The sequence below is a fragment of the Sceloporus undulatus genome, chromosome 2 (assembly GCF_019175285.1).
Source record: "Sceloporus undulatus isolate JIND9_A2432 ecotype Alabama chromosome 2, SceUnd_v1.1, whole genome shotgun sequence".
Classification (NCBI taxonomy): domain Eukaryota; kingdom Metazoa; phylum Chordata; class Lepidosauria; order Squamata; family Phrynosomatidae; genus Sceloporus; species Sceloporus undulatus.
The window spans coordinates 190297455-190320170 of NC_056523.1; the positions used below are offsets into that span (position 1 = coordinate 190297455).

Consider the following 22716-nt stretch of genomic DNA (forward strand, 5'->3'; position numbering starts at 1 on the left):
AAAGTGGCCTGAGAGAGGCATTTCTTTTCTATGCAGTACACACACACATCCATTTTTTCCTCCCCCTCCATGGCATCTGGTTGTCAAGCAAGTTTTCACACAATAACAGCCCTTCATAAAATTTGTCCTGTCAATCCCATCCTATCCCAAAGTCTGATTTGGGAAAGATAATCCTGATTGATCCTCTAGCCTCCCATTTTTTCCACTGTTTTAAAAATGTCCAAGTTTCTCTCTCCAACTCCAGTTTCCCACTTCATACTCACTTTATACTCACCTGTTGAAGGGTATGTCGGTAATGGGCTGGATGAGGGAAAACAGACTCAGCCTGAATCCAGAGAAAACAAAAGTACTCGTGATAGGTTCTCCTGGCCTAGGGAAGGATATTTGTCCACCTGTCCTAAATGGGGTCACGTTCCCCATGAAGGACTCAGTTCGCAGTCTGGGGGTGCTTCTGGACTCGTCGCTCCACCTTACATCTCAGGTGGATGCAACAGTCAGGAGCACTTGTTACCAGCTTTGGCTGATATGCCAGCTGTGACCCTACCTGGGCTGGGGGGACCTTGAAATGATGGTACATGCTCTAGTAACCTCTCGGTTGGATTTCTGTAATGCGCTCTACGTGGGGCAACCCTTGTACCAAACCCGGAAGCTTCAATTGGTATAGAATATGGCAGCAAGGTTGGTTACTGGATCCTCCAGATCCAGCCATATAACACCAGTTTTGCAAGATCTACATTGGCTACCTGTTCGCTTCTGGGAGCAATACAAGGTGTTGGTTATTACCTATAAAGCCCTAAATGGCTTGGGCCCAGGGTACTTGGAGGACTGCCTCTCCCCATACAGTCCGACTCGCACTCTCAGATCGGGTGGGAAACATTTATTAAGAGTTCCTAAAGCAAGATATACTTCATCTCGGAGGGCATTTTCCATCTCAGCCCCACAGCTTTGGAACTCCCTGCCCGACAAGCTCCACGTTGTCACCTCCCTTGATGTATTCAAGAGGAATTTGAAGACCTTCCTATTCCACCAGGCTTTTCCCCATGTGCCTTAATCGTTTATCTCCCTTTGATGATGTATACTGTTCAATCCAGCTGTTTGTTATGGTTTTAATGCTTTGTAATAATTGGTTTTAGAAGCTGTATAGTTTTAATTACTATGGGTGGTTGGTTGTACACTGTTGGGGATATATGTTGCTTATAATTGTTTTTGTTACAATTTGTTGTTGGAAACTGCTATGATCTACACAGGAATAGTATATAAATAATAAAAAATTATTGTTGTTGTTGTTGTTGTTGTTGTTGTAATCACCAAGACAGGGAGTGATGTGAGAATGGGTTAAGGGTATCCGTCAACCAGAGCAGCAATCTTATTTTCACACTCTCTGAGAAACTTAATAAAAAGTTACTTTTCTCCCAGATTACAACAAATAGATTTGAAAGTACAGTAGGTCAGTGTCCATGGATTTCTTCAAGGTAGCTTAAGAATGCTGGTTTTCCTGACTGTTTCATGGAACCGCAGAACTAGATAGAAGTAACTCCTCAAGGCATTTTGTTTCCTGAAACAAATCAGCTCTCTATTCCCCCAACGCCAACAAAATGCTTGCCACCAAAGTCTGGGCAAGTTATTTTGGTATTTAAGGCTGAAAAGCCCATCCAAGGATCTCTCATTTTCCCTGACAAAATGGTACAAGTTTATCACACTGGGGCTAATTTTGGCATTAAAGAGAGATTAAAGTGCATTTAAAGCATCCCACTAATAAAGCGAAAATAGCAAGTAATTGCACGAATGATTATCACACGTAATTGTGCAAATACAGTGATATCGGAAATGCATTGTTGCTAAAATCTTGAAAGTAAAAAGTTGTGCATTAATGCTTCTTTGTGGCCACTTTAATGGCGGGTTTTGTGCAATGTTGTGTGAAATCATTTTGTGTAATTATGCGATTTTTCCAGGATATTCATGGGATAAACTCCTGATTTCCTTTGTGTGATACACTAGAGAAAACAACCCAACAACAGACTAACAACTTTCATGACCTCCAAAATCAACTGTCTAAGGCAACCACCTCACTCTGCCTTTCAGAGCCTTATAAATTCAGCAGTGTTCCTCACTAATCTCAGTATAACTTGCCAAGATATCAGTTTCTTGAATCCCATGTTTATCACAGTAAGGTCCACAGACAAATTCTATTTAAAAAACTTAAACAAACAAAAACCATTACAAATCAGATAATAAAACAATAAACAGTACAGTGGGCCCTTGGTATCTGCTAGAGTTTGGTTCTCGAACCCCATGGATGCCAAAATCTGTGGGTGCTCAAATCCCATTATATACAATGATGTTGTAAAATGGCGTCCCCTCATATAAATGGCAAAATCAAGGTTTGCTTTTTGGATTTCTTTTAAAAAACATTTTCATGCTGTGGTTGGTGGAATCCATGTTTGGACAATCCATGGATATGGCAGACTGACTATGTAAGAGTGCAGAACATCACAAAAAAAGGTGGTGGTGTGGAGACTCTCATAAACCATAGCTGAACTCAAGTAGTTGTGATAGACATGCAGATACCACAAATATCCTTCTGGACTGAACTAGAGGGAAGGGGAACCTGTGTGAAAGTGAGTGTTAGTAGCCAAGCCTAGGGTAGCCTTTTCCAACCTGTTGCCTTCCAGATATGTTGGACTACAATCTTCATAATACCACGGTCAGCATATGGAAGTATAGGACTGGTAGATAATAAATCTAGAAGCCATTAGGATGGCATATGTGTTTCTCTAGGCAGGGAATCCAGGCTACAACTGTGGCTGTGTCTGAACTGCAGAAATAATCCAGGTTGACAACACTTTAGCTGCCATGGCTCAATGCTATGGAATCCTGGGAACTGTAATTTTGTGAGACATTCAACATTCTCTGCCAGAGAGCTCTGATGCCACAACAAACTACAATTCCCAGAATTCCATAGCATTCAGCCATGGCAGTTAAAGTCATGTCAACCTGGATTATTTCTGTAGTGTGGGTGCAGCATGTGTTACTAGCCCTTACCTGAATTAAGTCTTTGAATCCATATCCTCTAACTGTCCCAGTTTGGCAGGAGCAGTCCGAATTAAACCTATGTAATCCCATTTTTCAACCACTTTTAAAATGTCCCAATTTCTCTCTTTTCCTCCCTCTTTCCTTCTGTGTCCTCCATTTACTTCAGATGGTGCACACTTGAGGTAAAAGTGCAAAAGTTGTTTGCACTCAGGTCAGCAGGATGGAGAAGAGAAGCAGGGGAAGAATCTTACCTTTTCCAGTAGGCTCAGGCAAAAGCAAACTGTTGCGCTTTTTCATATCTTCTGTATTCTTTCTTATTATAAACTGTTGTCATCTTGACATACACTGATGCTACTTGGTCAGACATGTCCTGGTATTCATCTGTGAAATACTGGAGAGCATGTAAAGGCATACAGAGCAAGATCTTCCCAGAAGGCCTCTAAATAACATACGGAACAAGTGCTCACAAACTGGCCTTTTATGATCAACCAAGAAATTCTCATGTGTAATTTCTGTTGAACAAGTAGAGAAAGGTTGCATTTATTATCTCTTAATGGAACAAATATCTCTTAATGGGACAAACACAGAGGTTTATTGCACCCCTGTGAATAGTAAGGGACCATTGGGCAAAAGGGTAATCACTTGTATTTAGTTAATCTTCTCAATTCCTTTAAATAATAAATGTAAAATCTCAACCAGGTCCCTAATGCTGAAGTGTGATTATACCTCTTTATTGGGTTGTCAAAATAATATATATATATGCATGCATGCATGCATGCATGCACATTATTTATGCAACTAGCCTTTCAGGATTTAGATGATGAATTTTAAATGTGGATTAAAAATGTGTGTGTCTTATATATACTGTTGGTTGAGAGGAAGCAATTTACATGTTAATCTCCCTGTTGGTCTGTTGTTGAATGGCAAGGCCTCAGGATGTCTAATTAATTAATGATTCATTGTCTGCTGGGAAATCCCCCTGACCCTGGGTGGTTTTCATTTGCATTTGCTGGGTCTTCATTTTGGTGTTTTTCAAGACTGGTAGCCCAACGTTGTTCACTTTAAGGTTTCTTCTTTCCTGTTGAAGCTGTCCATGTGTTTATGGATTTCAGCATGCATTCTGACCTGATAGTTGTTGGCATGATGCAAAATTTCAGTGTTTTCACATAGCATTTTATGCCCAGAATGGTTTATAATGTGTTCTGTTACTTATGATTTTTCTGGCTGACCCACTCTGCAGTGTCTCTTGTGTTCCTTGATTCATGTTTGAACACTTCTTTCGGTGGTCCCTATGTAGACTTGTTCATAGCTGCATGGTATGCGGTAAACTCCCGTGGCTATGAGAGGGTCTCTCCTGGATTTTCTTGGTCAGTTTGTAGACCATTTGGAGGTTGTGTTTCCTCACCACTTTCCCTATTCTGTCGGTGACTCCTCTGATGTATGATAAAAAAATATTTTCCCTTTGGGTGGTTGGTTGTCTTCACTTCTGTGGATGCCTACTGTGAAAGCCTTCAATCATCTTTGTTAACTGAGGCATGCCTGCACTGACTTTGAGGGTTTGGGGGCTGAAGTATCTTGGGAAAGGGTGTCTGGCTGCAATACTAAAAGGAACACTCCCTTTGTATCTTTTTTTAAATAGCAAAAGGTTGGAAGTAGGAAACTGCTACTCTTTCCAGTGGCATCATTAGTGAGTGCGAGGAGTGTGGCATGCACTGGATGACACCCCAGAAGAGGGGTGACACCTGCTAGGAGCCTCCTCCCACACCATGATAGAGGCCTCCTCATATGGAGGTCTCCATGGCGGTGATGAAAGAGAGGGTTGAGTTTACCCTTTTGACTGCCACTGCCACTACCCCTAATACCTCCCCCAACATTGGATGACACCAGGAAAAGGGATGCCAGTGGTTCTTTCTCAGACCTACCACTTGTAGCAACTATTGGCATGTCTACATGGGCCAATCAAAGTAGTTTTGAACTCAAATACTCAAACCACTATGACACACTGGTTCTCTTAGCATGCAATGACAAACCCCCTCGGAAGTAACATGTGAAGAAAATCTTGTGATAGAGTTGCCTTTGGGGTGCCATAAGTTGGAAATTACTTGAAGGCACACAACACATACACATATGTTCATGCATGTAGGAGAATTGTGATAGAGGACCAAGGAGTGGTCTTTCCTAACCACCATTCTGCAACTGTTGGTTGTAGGGAAAACTGACATGAATAAGTACATGGTGTTATCCAGCACTCAGGTGCGGGAAGCCATCCGCCCTCATTGGATTGGGCGGATATAAAGCTGAACTGGGTCAGTTCCTTTCCTGTTCTAGAGTGCCTGGCTGTTATATCATCTGGCAAGCATCCAACTGGAGCACCCAGCAGGGAGACAAAACAGAGGGCAAGTTCTGTCGAGAGCAGGCATGGGGTGGACATTAAAAAGTTGATGTCCAAAGTATGAGAAATGTCCAGGAAATTTGCTTTTCCACATGTATGTGTGCGTGTGTGGGGGGGGAATGTCTATTGTGCATTCTATTGTGCATGCCTATTGCTTTTCTTCATTTATATTGCTGCCGATACGTATGGATAGAAATGGTGGTTCCTAGAGGGGGGAACCCCTTTTCCGTGGAATATCAAGAAGGAATCCAGGTTGGACCTTGTGGCTGAAGACCCTTTCTCTTTTCCTTACCACCTATATAAATAGAAAGGAGGACAAAACATTAATGGAACCTTAATTGTTAATTAGGGCTAAAGAGGAGATCAGAGAGGATTAAAAGCCTGGCAACACTGTGCACAGGTGAGCACAGGGAACAAGAAGGTGGGGAGAAGGGAGTCAAGAGCCACAGGGAGGAGAAGGGTGGAGGGGGTGCATGTGTGTCTGTCTGTCTCCTAAACCAGTTCAACACTTCAATGAACAAATAAATTAACTACAATGAAACAGAAACCCATTACATTCAGGATCACAAAGCAACCATTTGTGTTTCAACGGTTAATGTTTCTCTTTCAGCCTTTCCTGATTTGAACTTTCCCGGAGCCAGAAATTTCAAAGAGAGATAACAAACCTTATAAAAAGACACTTAGGCCTTTTCGGTCCCTCAGGTACCCCTCATGCCTCTCTAAGCAGCTCTTCAACAGCTCAAAAGAAAAGCAATGTAGGAGACTCAATTTAATAACAAGAATGAAATCATATAGGTAGATGTGTCCACAGAGCATTACAGTTGTCATCTTTAAATCAGTGTCCACATTACCAATATGAAACTGGTAAGATAATGTGATTCTCAACCATTTATTATAAAAACCACTGCTTTTATGTGTTAGTCTGATTTGTTTCTGTTTCCCTCCATGGAACTGATTTTAATTTATGACTACTAGGTGGGAGAAGACAGTTGTATTCATTCACTCCTCTTGCAGTTTTCCCACATCCTTTTCACATAGTGACTGATCAGCCATGAGGCAATGGAGTGCTGTCAGAAACCTTCCAAGCTATTGTTGATCACTATGTTATAGGGACAGTTTTTGTCAGTGGAACCAGTGTGGTGTTGTGGTTCCAGTGTTGGACTAAGACTCGGAGAAACCTGAAAATAATCCCAACAGAATATGAGTTGAATCTTTGTTGTTCATGTGTATCTTGAATGCACCCAAGTAAGTTTGGGGGGCAGCTGCAAAACCCCCACTTATCCTGGGATAATTGATCTTAGGGGTTTTTCCTAAGTTTTCCTAAAAGACTCACATTGTTAGCTGTATGAATAACCGATGTGAATAGACCCAAGATACAACTCTGCATGCCTTGAATGTGTTTTGAATACATTCACATCATCTGCTCCATCCTTATTTAAACAGGCTTTTAAAGATCTGGCAGTCTTGGTTTTATTGGGGGGTGAGAGGGTTGGTCTTAGATTATTAATTTTAACTGTGTATGTTTTACATTTTATAATTGTAATTTTTATATTTTTATTATTTTAATTGTATAATTTTAATTGTTCTGTTTTATATAGGTTAGCCGCCTTGGGTCCCACTATGGGTGATAGGTGGGATAAAAATAAACTAAAATAAATAAAATCTTTATTCGCAGTGCCAACATGTGTGAACAACAGAACTTGCAAAGATGTGCAGAGGTGCAGTTTTGATATAAAAATAGTGTGAACAACAAAACTGGGATGCATGAATGAGATTATTTGTATAGTCGCACTAACAAACAACATCTGAATAACCAACCTTGGGCCAGCTATAACCCCTCAGCGTTAGAGGAAGACAGTGGCAAACCTCCTCTGAATAAATCTTGCCAAGAAGACCCTCTCTATGGGAGGGTGACACAAAGTTGGAATTTACTTGAAGACACATATTAAAAAAATTGTTAACATAGAGACCAAAATATTATTTATTTACTGTATGGAAAGAGTGGGCAGCTTTGAAGGGTTGGTGAGCCTGCAATGGAGTGCCCAGAATGGACAGAGACACAGAACTTTGTTGTTGCAATTGCCGCAAAAATTCAGTACTGTAACAGCCATTTGGTATACCATAACCAATTTCTTATTAATTTTCATTCATAGTCAATATACAGTCAGCCCTCCATATCCACAGATTTTCTTTCCACAGATTCAAGCATCTACGGCTTGAAAATATTTTAAAAAAAGATAAATTCCAAAAAGAAAACCTTGATTTTGCCATTTTATATAAGGGACACCATTTTACTATGTCATTGTATTCAATGGGACTTGAGCATCCATGGGTTTTAGTATTCATGGAGGCTCCTGGAACCAAACCCCAGTAGATACCTAAAGCCCACTGTTTAATGAAGTGCTAAACAGAAGACCCCACATATGCCTAAAACATGTAACTTCCAATACATATAGATGTATCTCCATGATACGCCACAATCACTTCCACTGGTGATTTTTGCACATTATCAAAGGCGTAGAGTGGGACACCGTGTACAGCCACAAAAACCCCAATAAATGCATCCTAGAACAGATCATACCTGAGATCACTCTGTAAGCCAAGATGGTTAAACTGAGGCTGTCATACTTGGGACATGTCATAAGAAGGCACAACTCACTAGAAAAGACAATAATGCCAGGAAAGGTGGAGGGAAGGAGAAAGGGAGGAAAACCACATGCTGGATGGTTGGACTCCATTGAGGAAGTCATGGGCATGAGTCTGTAAGAACTAGGAAAAGTAGTGGAAGATAGGGATTCTTGGAGATGTCTCGTCCACAGTCACCATGAGCTGAAATTGATTCAAGAGTGATTAACAACAAAGAGTGGGAGACACCAATAGCAATTTTTGGGCACAATCCACTGGGAAATTCTTTTGTAAAAGCTCGATTTAAATGAAGGGGATCTATGCAAGAAGACCATCTCTGTTCATCCTAATGAGGACTGCACAGAATATGTTTTCCAAGGTGTGTGTCCTATGCATCTTCACGTATCCAAACATCTTGGCATGTCCTGACCCCCACTATGGCTGCCCTAATTCCCTCCCCACCGCCATTAAACTGCAATGAGCTTCAAGCTGCTCATCTGATGGGAGGTGACACCCACTCCCCTGGCCCCCTCTAATCCAGGGGATTTTTGGGTCACTCCGGAGGAGTCCGATTAAGGGAAACTGGAAACTTTAATCTCCCAGCCACGGAAAAAGGGCCAGAGCTCTGGGAGACTGAGGTGGAAAGAGCCACACAGCAAAGAAGACTGCACCGGGGGGCACACCGAAGGGACCAGACCCCCACAGGTACCAGGGGTAGCTAACTGGGTGTCAGGCCAGCCACAGTGAAGGGCCATTGGCATTTGTGTGTTTGTTTGTTGTATTTGGGCAGAAGGGGGCTTTCAAAGATACAAGTGGGACACAAGGTTATGTGCAATGCACTGGAGATATTTCTGCCATTTGGGTATCGGTGCATAATGGGGTGGACGGAACTTGGTTCCTTGCTAATATGCAACATGGTTGCCCTGTTTGTTGGGCATCTCAGAGCAACAAATGTGTTACTTACTTGTACAATGGATTCATGTACATGAGTGTTCAAGAATGCCTTGAGTGTTCTTGAGTGTTCAAGAATGCCAGTTTGTGAGAGGAGGGTTAAAGGGGCAGGGAAGATTTGGAGGAAAATGGAAAGGCCTGCTCTTAAATATATTGAAGAGTGAATTAACAGACGGAAAGCAAAACTAGAAAAACCAAACCCTAAATCTCAACCTAATGCATTTTGCATCATTTCCAAGGATGACTTTTAATGCCAGACAGACAGACAGCACGGTGTAGTGGCTTGAGCATAGAACTATGATTCTGGAGACCAGGGTTCAAATCTCCACTCGGCTATGGAAATCCACTGGGTGATGTCACACACTCAGCCTTAGAGGAAAGCAGAAGCAAAAACCCCTCCAAACAAATCTTGCCAAGAAAACCCCATGATAGCTTCGCCCTTTTAATGCCTCATAATTTCCAGATGTACATGTTCTTCTAAGGCATAATCACAGTTGGTCTAAAACACATGGGGATGAACTTACCCCTCACCAAAAGGCACCTTTGATACATGCCTGTTTTTGGTTTCAGAGAGTAACCAAATGACACACTGTTATCAACCACAAGGCATCGCTCTGCTACTTATAGAATGTTTCTTATACATGTACAGCGATTATACAAGTAGATTCAGAGACTTAAACCTTTGTGAGCTACTGAAGGCTACAGAGCACAAGAGTGAGGCCTGTTACAAAAAGTGTGTGCAGAGTATATAAATCTCTCTCTCTCTCTCTTTTGAAGAATATGTACATTCACTTTATTTCAAATAACCCCTTTCCCCACACTAGTAACATCTTCCTTGCTAGTAACATCCACACTAGTAACATCTTCAAGTCTAAAATTCTTCATTACTTTGCTTTCCCAATTAGTTTTCAACCAGACATCCTAAAAGTCGATCAGCTTCTTCCACCGCACCTTTAATAGGGTTTAAATACTTCTTTGCCATCTTCAAATATCATTTCAATCATTCTAATATTTGGGCATTACAGTGGGCCCTTGGTATCTGCTGGGGTTTGGTTCCAGGACCCTTCATGGATACCCAAATTTGAGGATGTTCAGGTGCCATTAAATACAATGGATATTAAAATAGTGAACCTGATATAAAATGGCAAAATCAGATTTTGCTTTTTGGAATATATATATGTATATATTTAAGCTGTGGATACTTGAATCAATGGATAAAGTATCTGTCGATAGGGAGGGCCGGCTTTATTTCTTTTTCTACTGCCATGAGGATCCAACTTGAGTCTTGTCAAATATTTTGGGAAGTACAGGGAAGCTAGTCTGTACACTTGCATGTTTCCCCAAGAAGAATGACCAAAAGGCTGTGTGGTGCATATAAGCGCTGCTCTCTTAATATTTTCTTTCTGCCTGACAGCTGAATATTGCCTAAAGGGGTCCTACTCTGAGATGACATATTACAGCTGAGAAAAGCAATGGAGCAAGTTTTGGGAACTGTGGAAACCTGGGCTGAACCTAGAGTTGAAAGCTAAGTATCAATCTGAAGAGGAAAAGGGTTATTAAGCTTTATGGTCCATGAGTGCAGATGGAAGTTGAGACAGTAAAAAATAAGGGCTCTGGCTGCTCATGTGTGCAAATACAAGTGTGCTTCTACATTGCAGTTGATCAGGAATATTGATGGGATCTGCATGGTGATGAAACCTTAGATTTGAAGTGGAATCTGAATGGGTTAAGGTCTGCAGTTGATGACTAGTGAGTGCGGGGTGGCCTTTCGCATCATAGGGTTGGGATCCTGGCCTGTAAAATGGGTTTTGTTTTGGGGCTCTCTCTTCTTTACAGTTGGGCCTTGCCCCCCACCAGCTTTCTGGGCGCTCGTCAGGAATTCCGCTAGTTCTGAACTATTTACAGTTAGAAAAAGTTCACTACTAGCAGAACTCGGCCGCACGCTCTTCATTCTTCGAGGGGCAAGGAGTCCAAGCAAGGCTGAGAAAAGGCTACAGGGCAAGCCAGGGAACTGGAAAATATGGACTGGGGCGGGAACCCCTCTCATAGACAAAATCGCATTAGCAACTTGTCCATGTACAGGCCCCTTGTGGTTTGAATTCAAGGCCCTTCCTGGACGGGTTGCTGTTTCTCCACACATCCCAGCCCTCCTGCTACAGAGATGGGGAGAAAGAGGGGTCCCGTCCTCTTTGCAAGTACAGCCCTAAATAACCAACCACCACGGTGCATTCAAAAGTTGCATCTCCTTCTCATTTATTCATGTAATCAGGGGAGAGTGTGGGAGCAGGGATTTTTATTAACAAGATGGGCATTACAGAAATAGGGTGAGGTCAGAAGGACTATTCTATATTTACAAAATACAACAACCGCTGCCCTGCAATGCCCGCTGGGGGATGTTGAAAGGGACTGCACAGCTGAAATGGGGTTAGTGGCCTATTATCAGCCCAGCTTATCTGGCACAGCAGGGAGGTGAGGAGTATTTAGACAATAAAGGAAGGCAGAAGGACCTGAACCCATGCCTTTGCAATGGCAACTCTCTTCACAACTTTTGGGAGGATATATGGGTATGATTTGACCCCTTAAGCTCTTCAGGTTGCATCCTATCTCATTCCACAGTGAGCCCTGTTGCATTTTCTCCCCTTGTGTCTATTTTTCCCACTTCTTTTGACCTCCCGCCCTGGTATTGGCAGGTAGGAGTGACATGTAAGTTGCAAAGGGAAAACTGCAGCATACCATCCTCAGAGGTTCCAACGATTGGAGCCTTCATGAAGCCACAAGCTTTCTGTATGACTGTAACATGCGAGTAACCTAAGAAGTCCCCAGTTCAAGTATTGCTTCATCCATCAACTCACCGAGTATCCTTTGGTAACACCGTATTTCTCTAGGCCACTTACCCTTTGGATATACTGTACAGATAAGACCAACCTGTTTCCTAGGGCTCTGATACGGATTATTGAAACAATGCAAGGGAAGTGCTTTGAACCTGTTAAACACACTGTAAATGCAAAGTATTGTTTGTTCTTACTTTTGTGGCAACCTATCACTTTTCCCACACACACACACACACACACACACACACACACAAATATCTACGCCTGAGATCATGTGACCATCCCCAGTGAAGGGGTCCCTAAGGAGTGGAATGGGCTGCCAAAGGAGGTTCTGGAATCTTTCTCCTTCCCTCTCCCATCCACTTTTACTGGAAGGCTAGAGAGAGGACTCTCAAGGGATGACAATTTGGGTGCCATCTGACATGGTGATTCTGAGGTCCCTTTGAAGTTTGTGCAAAGAACACAGGGAATGAAAGACGTACAGCTGCATTTGTCCTGTCTTTGTTCCAGGCAGTTCTAGAGAGCCATGGATTGCAATTGCTATTCTAAAGAATTCAGAATCAAGAGATATAGGGACAACATGAACATAAAGCTCATCTGGGTGGGTAAGCCCCTGTGCTTCTTGCTCATTCTACTTTGGGAAGGGTATCTGTTCTCTACAGACAATGGTATGTGTTCTTGCTGCCCCCTGCTGTAGGGAATGAAATACAGAAAGAGGTGGGTTGTGGTTTCGTTGTGAAAGAGGATAAAATACTTCTCTCCTCTAAGCTGTAGCCTTAAAAGACCCCCATGTGCTGATGTGTCCATTCTGATGACATTGAAGAGGGATCATTTTCTGATGGAGTGGAAGTAGATGAATATATTCCCCACAGTTAGACTAAGTGTGTCGAACCAGCAGCTCATATCACCCACAGTGTCAATGAACATAAGCTGTTTCTTTCTTTTACAGAAATGCCTGCAGTGGTAGAAACAAGGAAGGCTGGACCAGCCAGATCCCATTTTCATGTGGGAAGGGACTTGACTGTACTGGAGAAAGGTGCATCCTGATTGCCACCAATTTTCCCCCCAGTGTGCGTGTTATGATTTCACTCACCTTAGTGGGACCGGAAGATGTAGTCCATGAGCACAACTGTTCATAGTAGAATGTTAAGTGTAGAGAACATGTGGAGCAATGCATCGTGACATGTGTAATGTGAATGGGTCTGTGCAGTAGCCAAATCCCTGCAGATCTAACATGGGCTACCAGCAGGAATAATACACACACCGAGAGCAACCTGCTGTGCAGGGCAAGGGGTGGTGCTGTATACAGAAGTAGAGTTCCCAAGGGGTAGAGCGGATGGTGAGGACATTGCTCATGGTTATGCTGGAGACACTTGGCTGGAGGATACCGAGGAGACCTGGGTGGTTTGAGAGGAACCTGATACATCGTCCTCATCACCAAAAGGACTTTTGCCGCAGAAGACGAGCTTCAGCATGCAGGAACGGAACTGCAAGGGAAGGAGAGTTAATTAGTAGGGACTCCACAGCCCAAGATAACACTAGGGAGGGATATGCCAGTTTTCAGAATAGTCATTTGTACAAGTGGGAGGCAATAAAATCCCCAGTGGGAGGCACCAGGATTCTAGCTCTGGTTTGCAAACTTCAGCAAACCTTTATCAGCTAATTTGCCACTGCACACTGCAAAAACACATGATGCATTTTCCAGACGTCTCAGTTAACTCTGTAAAAGTACAGTGCAAGACACTCGTAACATTCTTCTGTGGTTACCCGACTGTAGGGGAAGATACATGGCAGGGAGGGGGGATTTTCAGAGAAATATTCTGACTACTATTGGCCTTCTCACTGTCTAGGAGCTCCTAAGATGCTTCCAAATTCATCATGAGTATCACCTACCTATCTCCATGAGTGAAGTCTCTCCTAAATAAAGTGCTGATACAGATGGCCAGTAAAGCTGTTTCCAAGATGTAGCTACAATGAACGAGGGGCTTAGGCTAGCCCAAGGCAGTGCTACTCAAAGTGGAAGTCTATGGGCTCCTGCCAATCCCTGAACCAGTGGCTAGAGTGCTTGATACCAGAGGCCTCAATAAGGTCAGGGAGAATGTGGACATATTTTCCAAGAGGTTCTACACCTTTGTGGTGAAGTCCTGATCAGGGTGGGGCTGATGGTGACACATTTAGGTTGCAGAGAAGTGAACACCAAGCCCTAAGTGACTCCAGAAGAACCAACTGGGGCACACAAGTAGGATGGAATGAAGGCTTTGTGTTTTCTCTTTGCCCACCCACCCCCTGGGGCATCACCAGGGAGTGCAAGCCACACCTAGGTGACACCCTAAAGGTGTCCAACCATCTGCTTTTGGGCAGAAACAGGCTGTGGCATTCACCGGCATCCTTTTAAAAAGCTGAAGAGATGGTGGGAAAAGGCTCTGTGGGAGAGGGTCCCGTTTTTTTAACTGATTTTTTAAATTAAAAAAAAAATTTTAAAATATTTTAAACTTTTTTTAAAAAACAAATCTTACTAAATGTTCACTTTAACTACATGAAAATTCATTTAGACTGTGTGTGTGAGACACTGTAATTTAACGGTATAATTTTAATTTTGATAGTTCTTTTATGTCACAACTACTACCATTACATTCAGCAATATATGGAAATTATGATTTATGAATAACAAAAAACATTACTAAGAATTCTATATGGTGTAGTATGGGAGGAGGTCAATGGGATGGGAGGTTAACACCATGTTACCGCACTGGGTGGTGCCAACCCTAGTGATGCCACTGTACCCCCCCCCCCCGCCCTTAGCAGATCCCATCTCTACTGACCTGCTTGTTCATGAAGACGTAGATGACCGGGTTGTAAACAGAGGACGCCTTGGAGAAGACAGAAGGAATTGTGGCCAAGCGAACGTCAAAAGGTTCCCCACGGTGTGTTACCACCCACAGTGCAAAGGAGGCGTATGGCAGCCAGCAAACCAGGAAGCCCATCACCATCACCACTACCATCTTGGTCACCTCTCTCTCAGCCTTTTGTGTCGTAGCTGACTGCTCTTGCTGCTTTGCAACCTGATGGGGTGGGGAGAGGATTAACCATAAATGCGAGTGAATGAAGTGGCTGAGTGAACACAGCACAGGGGCTACTGTTCAGATGTGTAACCTACTTAAAATTTTGTGGAAGAAGAAAACAGAAGAGAGCGGGTGGGGGCTTGCTACAGGTTGATGGACTGCATAAATGAGAGACAAAGGTTCAGAAGCTCATTTTCTGCTGTGAGATAATCTACTGTAATAAAATGCTGTCTCCATCAGCATCTTTTTGCCATGACCTCCCACACTTATGATGCAGCCTAGTAATTGTGAACAGGGAAGTCACTAGGGGGGTGCAAGAGCCTGAAAACACACTGAATAATACCTCAGAGAAGGTGAACACCTGATGTGTGTGTGTGTGTGTGTGTGTGTGTGTTGCTCACTATCCATCACAAGATCTCTCCAGCTGCCCCCTCTGCCAGCCAGGGCTCCTCTACCATCCATCAGCTGCAACTGCTAGTGGGGGTAGGCTCCTGGCAGTCCCTTCCCACTTATCAGTCCCTTCCTGTTATGGCAGGGCTGCTAGCCAAGCTGGGAAAGGGAAGCAATGATGGCAGGGGAAGGGGGGGGATCTGTGGACACCACTGCATCTCACCCCCAACAGTGGCTGCAGTGGACTGACACCCTCCATTCCTTCCTCCTTCCTTTCCCATCCGGCCAGCAGCCTTGGCAGACCCATAAGGGGCTGCCAGGTGGCAGCAGGACCCTACCTTCACCAGCATCTAGAGCAGACTGCTTTGTCCTCCCTTCCCTGCCACTGCTTGGCATTCCCTGCCCCAGAATGAAGCAGCAGGAGGGCAAGGCAAGCTGCAATGTGCCAGACATCTGAGAAAGGTCTGGTGGGTCTGCTGTCCAGGTGCGAAGGGGAGGTGATTGTGGTGGCAGTAGAGGTAGACAGACTCCTTCTCCTTCCTTTCTCACCTGGTTAGCAACCTTGCCAGACCTGGAAGGGCCTGCCAGACAACAGCAGCACCCAACTCCCAGCAGCGGCTGCAGTAGGTGGATGGCAGAGGCGCCCTGGCTGGCAAAGGGCGGTGGTTGGGGTATGTGCCAGGCACTTTGGCCAGGATGGGGAGGGCAGGGAGGTGGTTAGGAGGGGGAGAGCAAATGGCCAATACCCCTCCCTGCCTGTCACCACTTCTCCTTCTGCCATCCCCTCCCCTCCCTCCTCTTTTGCTCTCCCCCAATGTTGTCTCCCCTAGGTGGCTGCCTAGGTGTGACATGTGTTCCCACATTGGGGTGACACCAGACCTAGTGATGCCACCAGTTGTGACACAGATTTCTGAATCCAACATCCTTGCTAGGAATTATAGAATGGACAGAAACCTTGTGGTCACCTGGTCCAGGCTAGGTTACTTCCACCTAGAGCATCACCAACAAATGGCATCCAACCATTTTTTGAAAACAGACTAGATTTGCCCAACTTTGGGTATGCTTGGGATTTCCATAACATTTACCCTATGTGTTTGCTTCCCTGTAATTCAAATCTCATTATTTTCTTGTTCTGTCTCACATTTGCAAGTGCTAGGAAATGCTACTTTACCATCTTCCATTTGTATGGATATGCCAACAATGAGTAGTAATTCCCCCTTTTCCATCACCTCCCAAAATGCATTCACACTGCAGAAATAATCCAATTTGACAGCATGTTAACTGTCATGGCTCCATGCAATGGAATGTTGGGAATTGTAGCTTGTTGTGAGACCAGAGCCATGACAAACTACAATTCCCTGAATGCCAAGGAGGCATAGCAGTTAAAGTGGTGTCAAAACCGGATTATTTCAGCAGTGTGAATGAATCCCAGGTTCCTTCAAATTTTCTTCACTGCACTTTCTGCAATAGCCAGCAGAGGGGGAAACAACCCAATGAACTAAGGCATAATTCCCACTATGGTTTAAACTGGATTGTGATTCCAAATGATTCAGTTCAAACCACTATGGTTCCCACTTAATTCAAATCACTAAAGCGATTTGGAAAGGGGGGGATGGTTTTTATGCATTTAAACCTGCGTTTTACCCATTTAACCTGTGTCAAAAAGATGCTGGTAAAATGGGGTGTTTTTTGAGCTGAATCGAATCTGCCCTGGTTCCCACTGGCAGTGGCTTTTCTCCAGCCTCTCTGCCCCGGCCATGCCTCCCTCTGTCCCCAATGTTCTCCCATCATTGACCTCTTTTGCCTGCTCCATCCCCAGCATTTCTGTCCCTGGTCCCTTGCCTTCTGGTCCCTGCAGCCTCCCTACCGACCTCCCATGCATCCTCCTTACTGGCCTCCCCTTGCGGCTGTCCTGAACTGATTCCTGAAACCGGTTCATTTTTGATTCACTTTCAGGAAGTGGTTCAGGAATTGGATCTAATGGTAAGTGGGAATTAGGCCTAGGAATGGTGGCAGTGACAAGGGGCCAACTGATGGCACAATTTTTCACATACTGCTAGGTACTCATGTGGCTATAACATGCATGAAAATATGCACAAATAGTCTCAATCTATAGGCATATATGTCACTGTGGCCATTTCTGTTGATGTCTGTGCTTGCAAAGTATTGCTGCTTTGCATTCTCTTGTCATCTGCACAGAATGGAATAATCTACAACTATCACTATGGGATTTCCTTAGGGCTAAAGGAAATAGGACATTAAATATGCTCTATATCTAGTTCTTCCCATTCTCCACAATAGCTGGAGGGGTATGTAACTGCCTCCTATGGTCCCAAAGGTGAGGGGTATGTAACTGCCTCCTATGGTCCCAAAGAAACTCTCCCTTGTGGAAACTGTTATTAGTCCCAAGAAGGTAATTTATGTTGGTGACCGTGGGTGCTTGCCCATCACATCGATAGTAGCACCTGGGCGATTTTCCATGGGGACTGTGGGAACGGAGAAGAGATGAAATGCACTTTTTATATGCTGTGATCCTAATACTTACTGGGATGAGGAGTTTTTAAAAAATGAATGCATTTATACATTTAATTTCACATCTAATTTGGTCCTTAGCCAGAAAGCACCCAAAGAATTCTGCATTGATTAGAGACTGTGTTATATGGTGATCAAGGTATTACCTAAAAAAACAACCGGCATGGGTTCAAACACCATTCCAGGTGCTTACCTCAAATCCCCTGATAGCCTTCCTATCTGGGGGAAGAGACAATAACTCATGGATTAAACACATGCTTTTTATTCCGAAAGTCCTATGTTAAATCCTGGCTTCTGCTGTTTATAAAAGTATCCAGGAGCAGGACTAGGAAGAGCTAATCCTTGCTAGGATAAACAGAACCAGATTAGATGGATCTTGACAATAAATGACATGTATATACATTCACATCTGTGCATTTTCACCCTGTGCATAGCTGTGCTGTCTGGCACTCTTTCTTAAGAGTGCTATGCCTCATCACCAGAGGAAGAAAACAGAAGGGAGGAGAGTTAGTACTCACAGCCCTCAGGGTGAGAAGAAGGCGGCCGTATGAGAAGACAATAACAGACAGTGGCACTCCAAAGCAGAAAGAGAAGAGGAACAGCACATATGACTCATTGTTCCACTTGTTGTTTGTTGTATACCAGTCAGGGCCACAAGAACACTGGAGACCCTCAGGAATATACCTAAGGAGGCAAAATAAAAGTAGGGAGAAAAAGAGAGGAAGAGCAGTGAACAAGGAGAGAGAAAAAAACACTTAGAAAAAGAGGAAAGGGAAAGAGAGGACAAGGAAAGATGAAGGAAACGGAGATGGGTAAAGCATGCAGAAGATGGTCTAGGGAAAGTGTGAGGGTATGAGAAATGGTAAGAGAAAGTAAGAGAGAAAAGAACAAGAAGGAAAAAGAATGGAGAGGCTATGTGAAAGTGTCAGAAAGAGTAGAGGAGGAGATAATTCAGAAAAATAAGGTAAAGAGTATAAAAGAAATATTAGAAAAGAATAGATGAGGGTTAAGAAGAAGGAATAGAAGCGAATAGGTAAGAAGTAGTTCTGGATGAAGGACAGAGGGGGAAAATATAGAAAGAAAAAGTAGAGTGTAAGGATAAAGAGGAGAGAGTATAGATGGGGTCTAAGATGGAAGGAAAAGATAAGATGAGGGAAGAGAATTAATAAAGAAGGATAAGAAAGTGATGATAGGAAGCTGATAGGGATGTAAGAAAGGATTTGAGAAAACAATAAAGATGGATAGAAACGAAAGAACTCTTTAAGGAAAACCAAAGGAAACAAAAGACATTAGAAATCAATACTAGACAGAAGCCAAGAAAAGAGTGGATAATGCTTGGTTCTATTTGTTTGTTTGTTTTGTTCTGAATAAAAATATATTTTTTTAAAAAACGACTAAAGCCAGAGGGTGTTATTCATCCTACATACAAGGTATGGCAAAGAAGAACTGAAGTTGATGGGGAGAGAGCAGGGGGAAAAGCACAGAATTTGGAATTGGCATGGCCAAATCCAAATAAACTGTTAATTATACTTGTGTCTTCTTGGACAAGTCACACTCTCTCAGCCTCAGGGGAAGGCAATGACAAACCTCCTCTGAAAAAACTTGCCAAGAAAACCTCATGACAGATTTACCTTAGGGTCGTCATAAATTGGAAACGACTTGAAGGCATACAACAAGAAACAACAATTCTATTGTTGATTCCCAAGTATCCCTTCACCTATCATCTCATCTCAATATTTTTCTCCCCAAAATATCTGTCCGCTTCAATACATACCTGCTCCAGCCAAAGAGGGGTGGTAAAGAAGCCACCAAGCCAAAGATCCAAGTCATAATACAACCGATGATGGCATGGGTACCCCTGAAGCTGAAGTTTCCCAGAGGTTTGCAGATGACTAGGAATCTTTCAAAGGCCACAACTGCCAAGGACCATAGGCTCACCATACCTAGTTGAGAGTAGGTGGGAGAAGACGGAAATATCCAAAGAGCCTTGCTCAGTCAGAGACATTTTACATATGTGCAAATGTTTACATATACAAATTTTACACTACAGATGCAGAAGATAGACCACATATTGCTGTCATGTTTTCTCTGGGCCCTTATCAATGCTTTCACCACTTATTCACAAAGTCCGGTTTTCTTAATCATACTGACACATTGCAATACCTTCTCATGGTACCCAACAATTCTCAGATATTCCCACATATTCATGCCTCCACAATTGCAAAAAAACCAAAAAACAAACAAACAAACCAGAAATCACTTTTTCAAGTTCTATTGAATTCTACTTTTTTTCTTGCTTACCTCCCAGCGTTGCAGCAAAACCCTCTATCTTGCAGGCAGTGGGCCCCAGGGAGAAGTACATCTGAGAGAAGCTGTAGAAGGCAGTGGTAGATCCAATACAGACCACCAACAAATTTGACACAGCAAGGTTGACCAGGATGTAGTTCAGGTGGGAACGGAGCTTCTTGTACTTGAAGGTGCAGAAGATGGTGAGAACATTGATGGGCACCCCTAGGATAATCAACAGGAACATGAAGGCAGCCATGCCCATAAAGAGGGCTGGACTACCCAAGTGAGTCTGAGGTACCAGGAAAGGGCTGAGGGTTGTGATGTTGGCAACGTCCAAGGGCATCGGGATAAAGAAATCTTCGGGGAGATCATCCCGGGAATGTGGCCGAGAGTTGTGCATGGTGAAGATCGGAGAGAGGGAGAAGGGAGTGATGAGGACAGAACTGAAGGATGTATGTTAGGTTGATTGGATAGATGGGACAAGGAGAAGAGAGAGATAGACCGAGGGGGTCTGCTTGAGGAAGGATGGCTAGACACAGAACAACTGTGAGGCAGCTAAATGAGGATTCAGGAGGCAGGAAGAGAACCTGACTTCTCTTCACATCCCTTTGTCACCCAGATGGCATGGAGTCACAAGTGCTGGGACAGGCGGGGGTACCATGGCGAGCAAATAATGAGTCACAGAGTGGTCGTGCATGCCCCTTTTATACCTTTGGGGTCCTGGGGGTTCTTCTGGCATGGTTACAAGAGAGCTGTTCCCGCCACCTCCAAAGCATTCCTGTCTTAATCACCCTTAAGGCTGGAAAGCCTCAGCTAAGCCAAGCTTATCCTCAAGGACTGCACAACAGTTGCAGCCAAAGGGGCTAGGAAAGACGGGTTTAGCTGCTTACCAAGCTGCTTTGCTGGTACCTAATCGGACAGTGGAGCCCGATTAAGGACTCAAGGGGGAAGGAGGGCAGGTCAGATAAGAGGAAAGGATAAGAAGCTGAGATGCAAAGACGAGGAACAAATGTATAGATGCCCTTATTTTCTCAGTGTATATCTCCAGTTATGACTCAGCTGGCACTTCCTAAGACCAAAGTGCCACCTTCTGCTATCTTAGATTCAATCTTATTTCCATTTAGCAGCGGGTCAAAACAGATAAGATACTGAGTTCATAATTAGAAAGGAACAGTGTAATTCCACATCAGTTATGAAATTGCTATAAAATCTGGACAATCAGACTTACAAATGAGGCCCATGTTTACCTTCCCAACAAGGAATCAGATTTCTACTGATAAAGTCCTCCAATAGCCAACAATTCTACAGTCATCTTTTTGATTAACTTTTCTCCATAGATTTTCTTGTACTTGAAATTGTGTGTATGTGTTTTTTGTGTGTTCTGTGTCACTACTTTACAAAGGAAGGGAAGAAACAAAGGCATTTCCTTCTCCAAAGGCAATTCCTTAACATTAAAGAATATGTTTCTCTGATCTGTCTATCTCTAATTGAAGTTACTAAGAATACAAGGAGGGATGTAAATAGAGGAAGTGCATTGAAATGGAAGTCTGTCAGATAATATGGGGAAAGAGGAGGAGGAATTAGCACTTATCTAGGAATTCGTTCCCCAATTCTACACAAACCTAGACAAGCAGGGGGGATTTTATTCTCTAGGATTAATCCATTTTACCTTGCACAACAGAATCTTGAATGTGGGAGGGAGAATCAGGATTTCTCCCTTCATGTCTAGAAGACACACACAGTTCAAACACATACATATGAGGATGGATAGATATAGAAATGAATGAATTATATTCTCTGTCATAAGAAATACTTATTTCAGATCAGAGGATACTATGACTGTCTTGCAAGTCTGTATTCTGGACATGTTCCTTCACCTTCTCTCCATTCCAGCACTCTTTATTCTACATCTCTGGGATGAGATGAAACAAGAGTAGAACACATATGAAGTTTTCTTTCTTTAGCTAAACCAGAGGATGTGTGTGAAGTTGTCAGGACCTATAAGTTGGCTCTGAATTCAAGCCTCAGACCTTTAGGTTAATGTTTTTTTGTTGTTAATCACCCTTGATTCATGGCAACCCTGTGGATTCAACACCTGCAAGAACCTATGCTCTGCTTAGGTCCTGCAAATTCCTCCTTGTGACCTTGCTGATTGAGTCCATCCATCTGGCATGCAGTCTTCCTCTCTTTCTACATTCCTCTACCTTTCCTAGAATTATTGTCTTTTCCAATGAGTCATGCCTTCTCATGATGTGGCCAAAGTACGACAGCCTCAATTTGATCAACTTGGCTTCTAGAGGTATCTCAAACTTGCTCTGTTCCAGGACCCATGTTGGTAGTATTGGCTGTAGGGTGAGATCAGAATCTCCCTCTCCCCAAAATCCTATAGCCCTCAGAATTTAGTCCTTCAAGCATTGGGTAAGACAAACTATCACCTCTGAGAAGGGAATTGTGGTTTTGCAATGGGATAAAGTGGGTGTCAGAGGCATTTTTCAGGAATGCTAGAAGAGGAATTCTCAATCGATTTGGCAAAGTGTAAGTTGCAACACATCCCAAGGACATTACTGTATGTGGCTTTCAACCATTATTATACCAGGAAAGATGGCATTGG

At 43.3% G+C, this 22716-nt stretch overlaps 1 protein-coding gene across 1 annotated transcript; it reads right to left on the minus strand.

Moving 5' to 3' along the window:
- Window positions 1-13190: 13190 nt before the first annotated feature.
- LOC121923200 (blue-sensitive opsin-like) lies at window positions 13191-20505 on the minus strand. The gene is made up of 5 exons (XM_042453395.1): window positions 20118-20505; window positions 19591-19759; window positions 18335-18500; window positions 14655-14894; window positions 13191-13319 (listed from the first exon to the last, which is right to left on the minus strand). Exons 1-5 carry the CDS (start codon window positions 20503-20505, stop codon window positions 13191-13193), a joined length of 1092 nt encoding a protein of 363 aa, XP_042309329.1.
- Window positions 20506-22716: the final 2211 nt, after the last annotated feature.

What these genes read in the sequence shown, in the direction of transcription:
- LOC121923200 (XM_042453395.1), bottom strand. Translation starts at nt 20,505, where the DNA reads ATGCACAACTCTCGGCCACATTCCCGGGATGATCTCCCCGAAGATTTC. An exon ending in TTTTGCTGCAACGCTGGGAG is followed by an intron (nt 19,760 to 20,117) that starts GTAAGCAAGAAA and finishes ACTCTCAACTAG; the next exon opens with GTATGGTGAGCCTATGGTCC. An exon ending in ACGTCTTCATGAACAAGCAG is followed by an intron (nt 13,320 to 14,654) that starts GTCAGTAGAGAT and finishes CTTCCCTTGCAG; the next exon opens with TTCCGTTCCTGCATGCTGAA.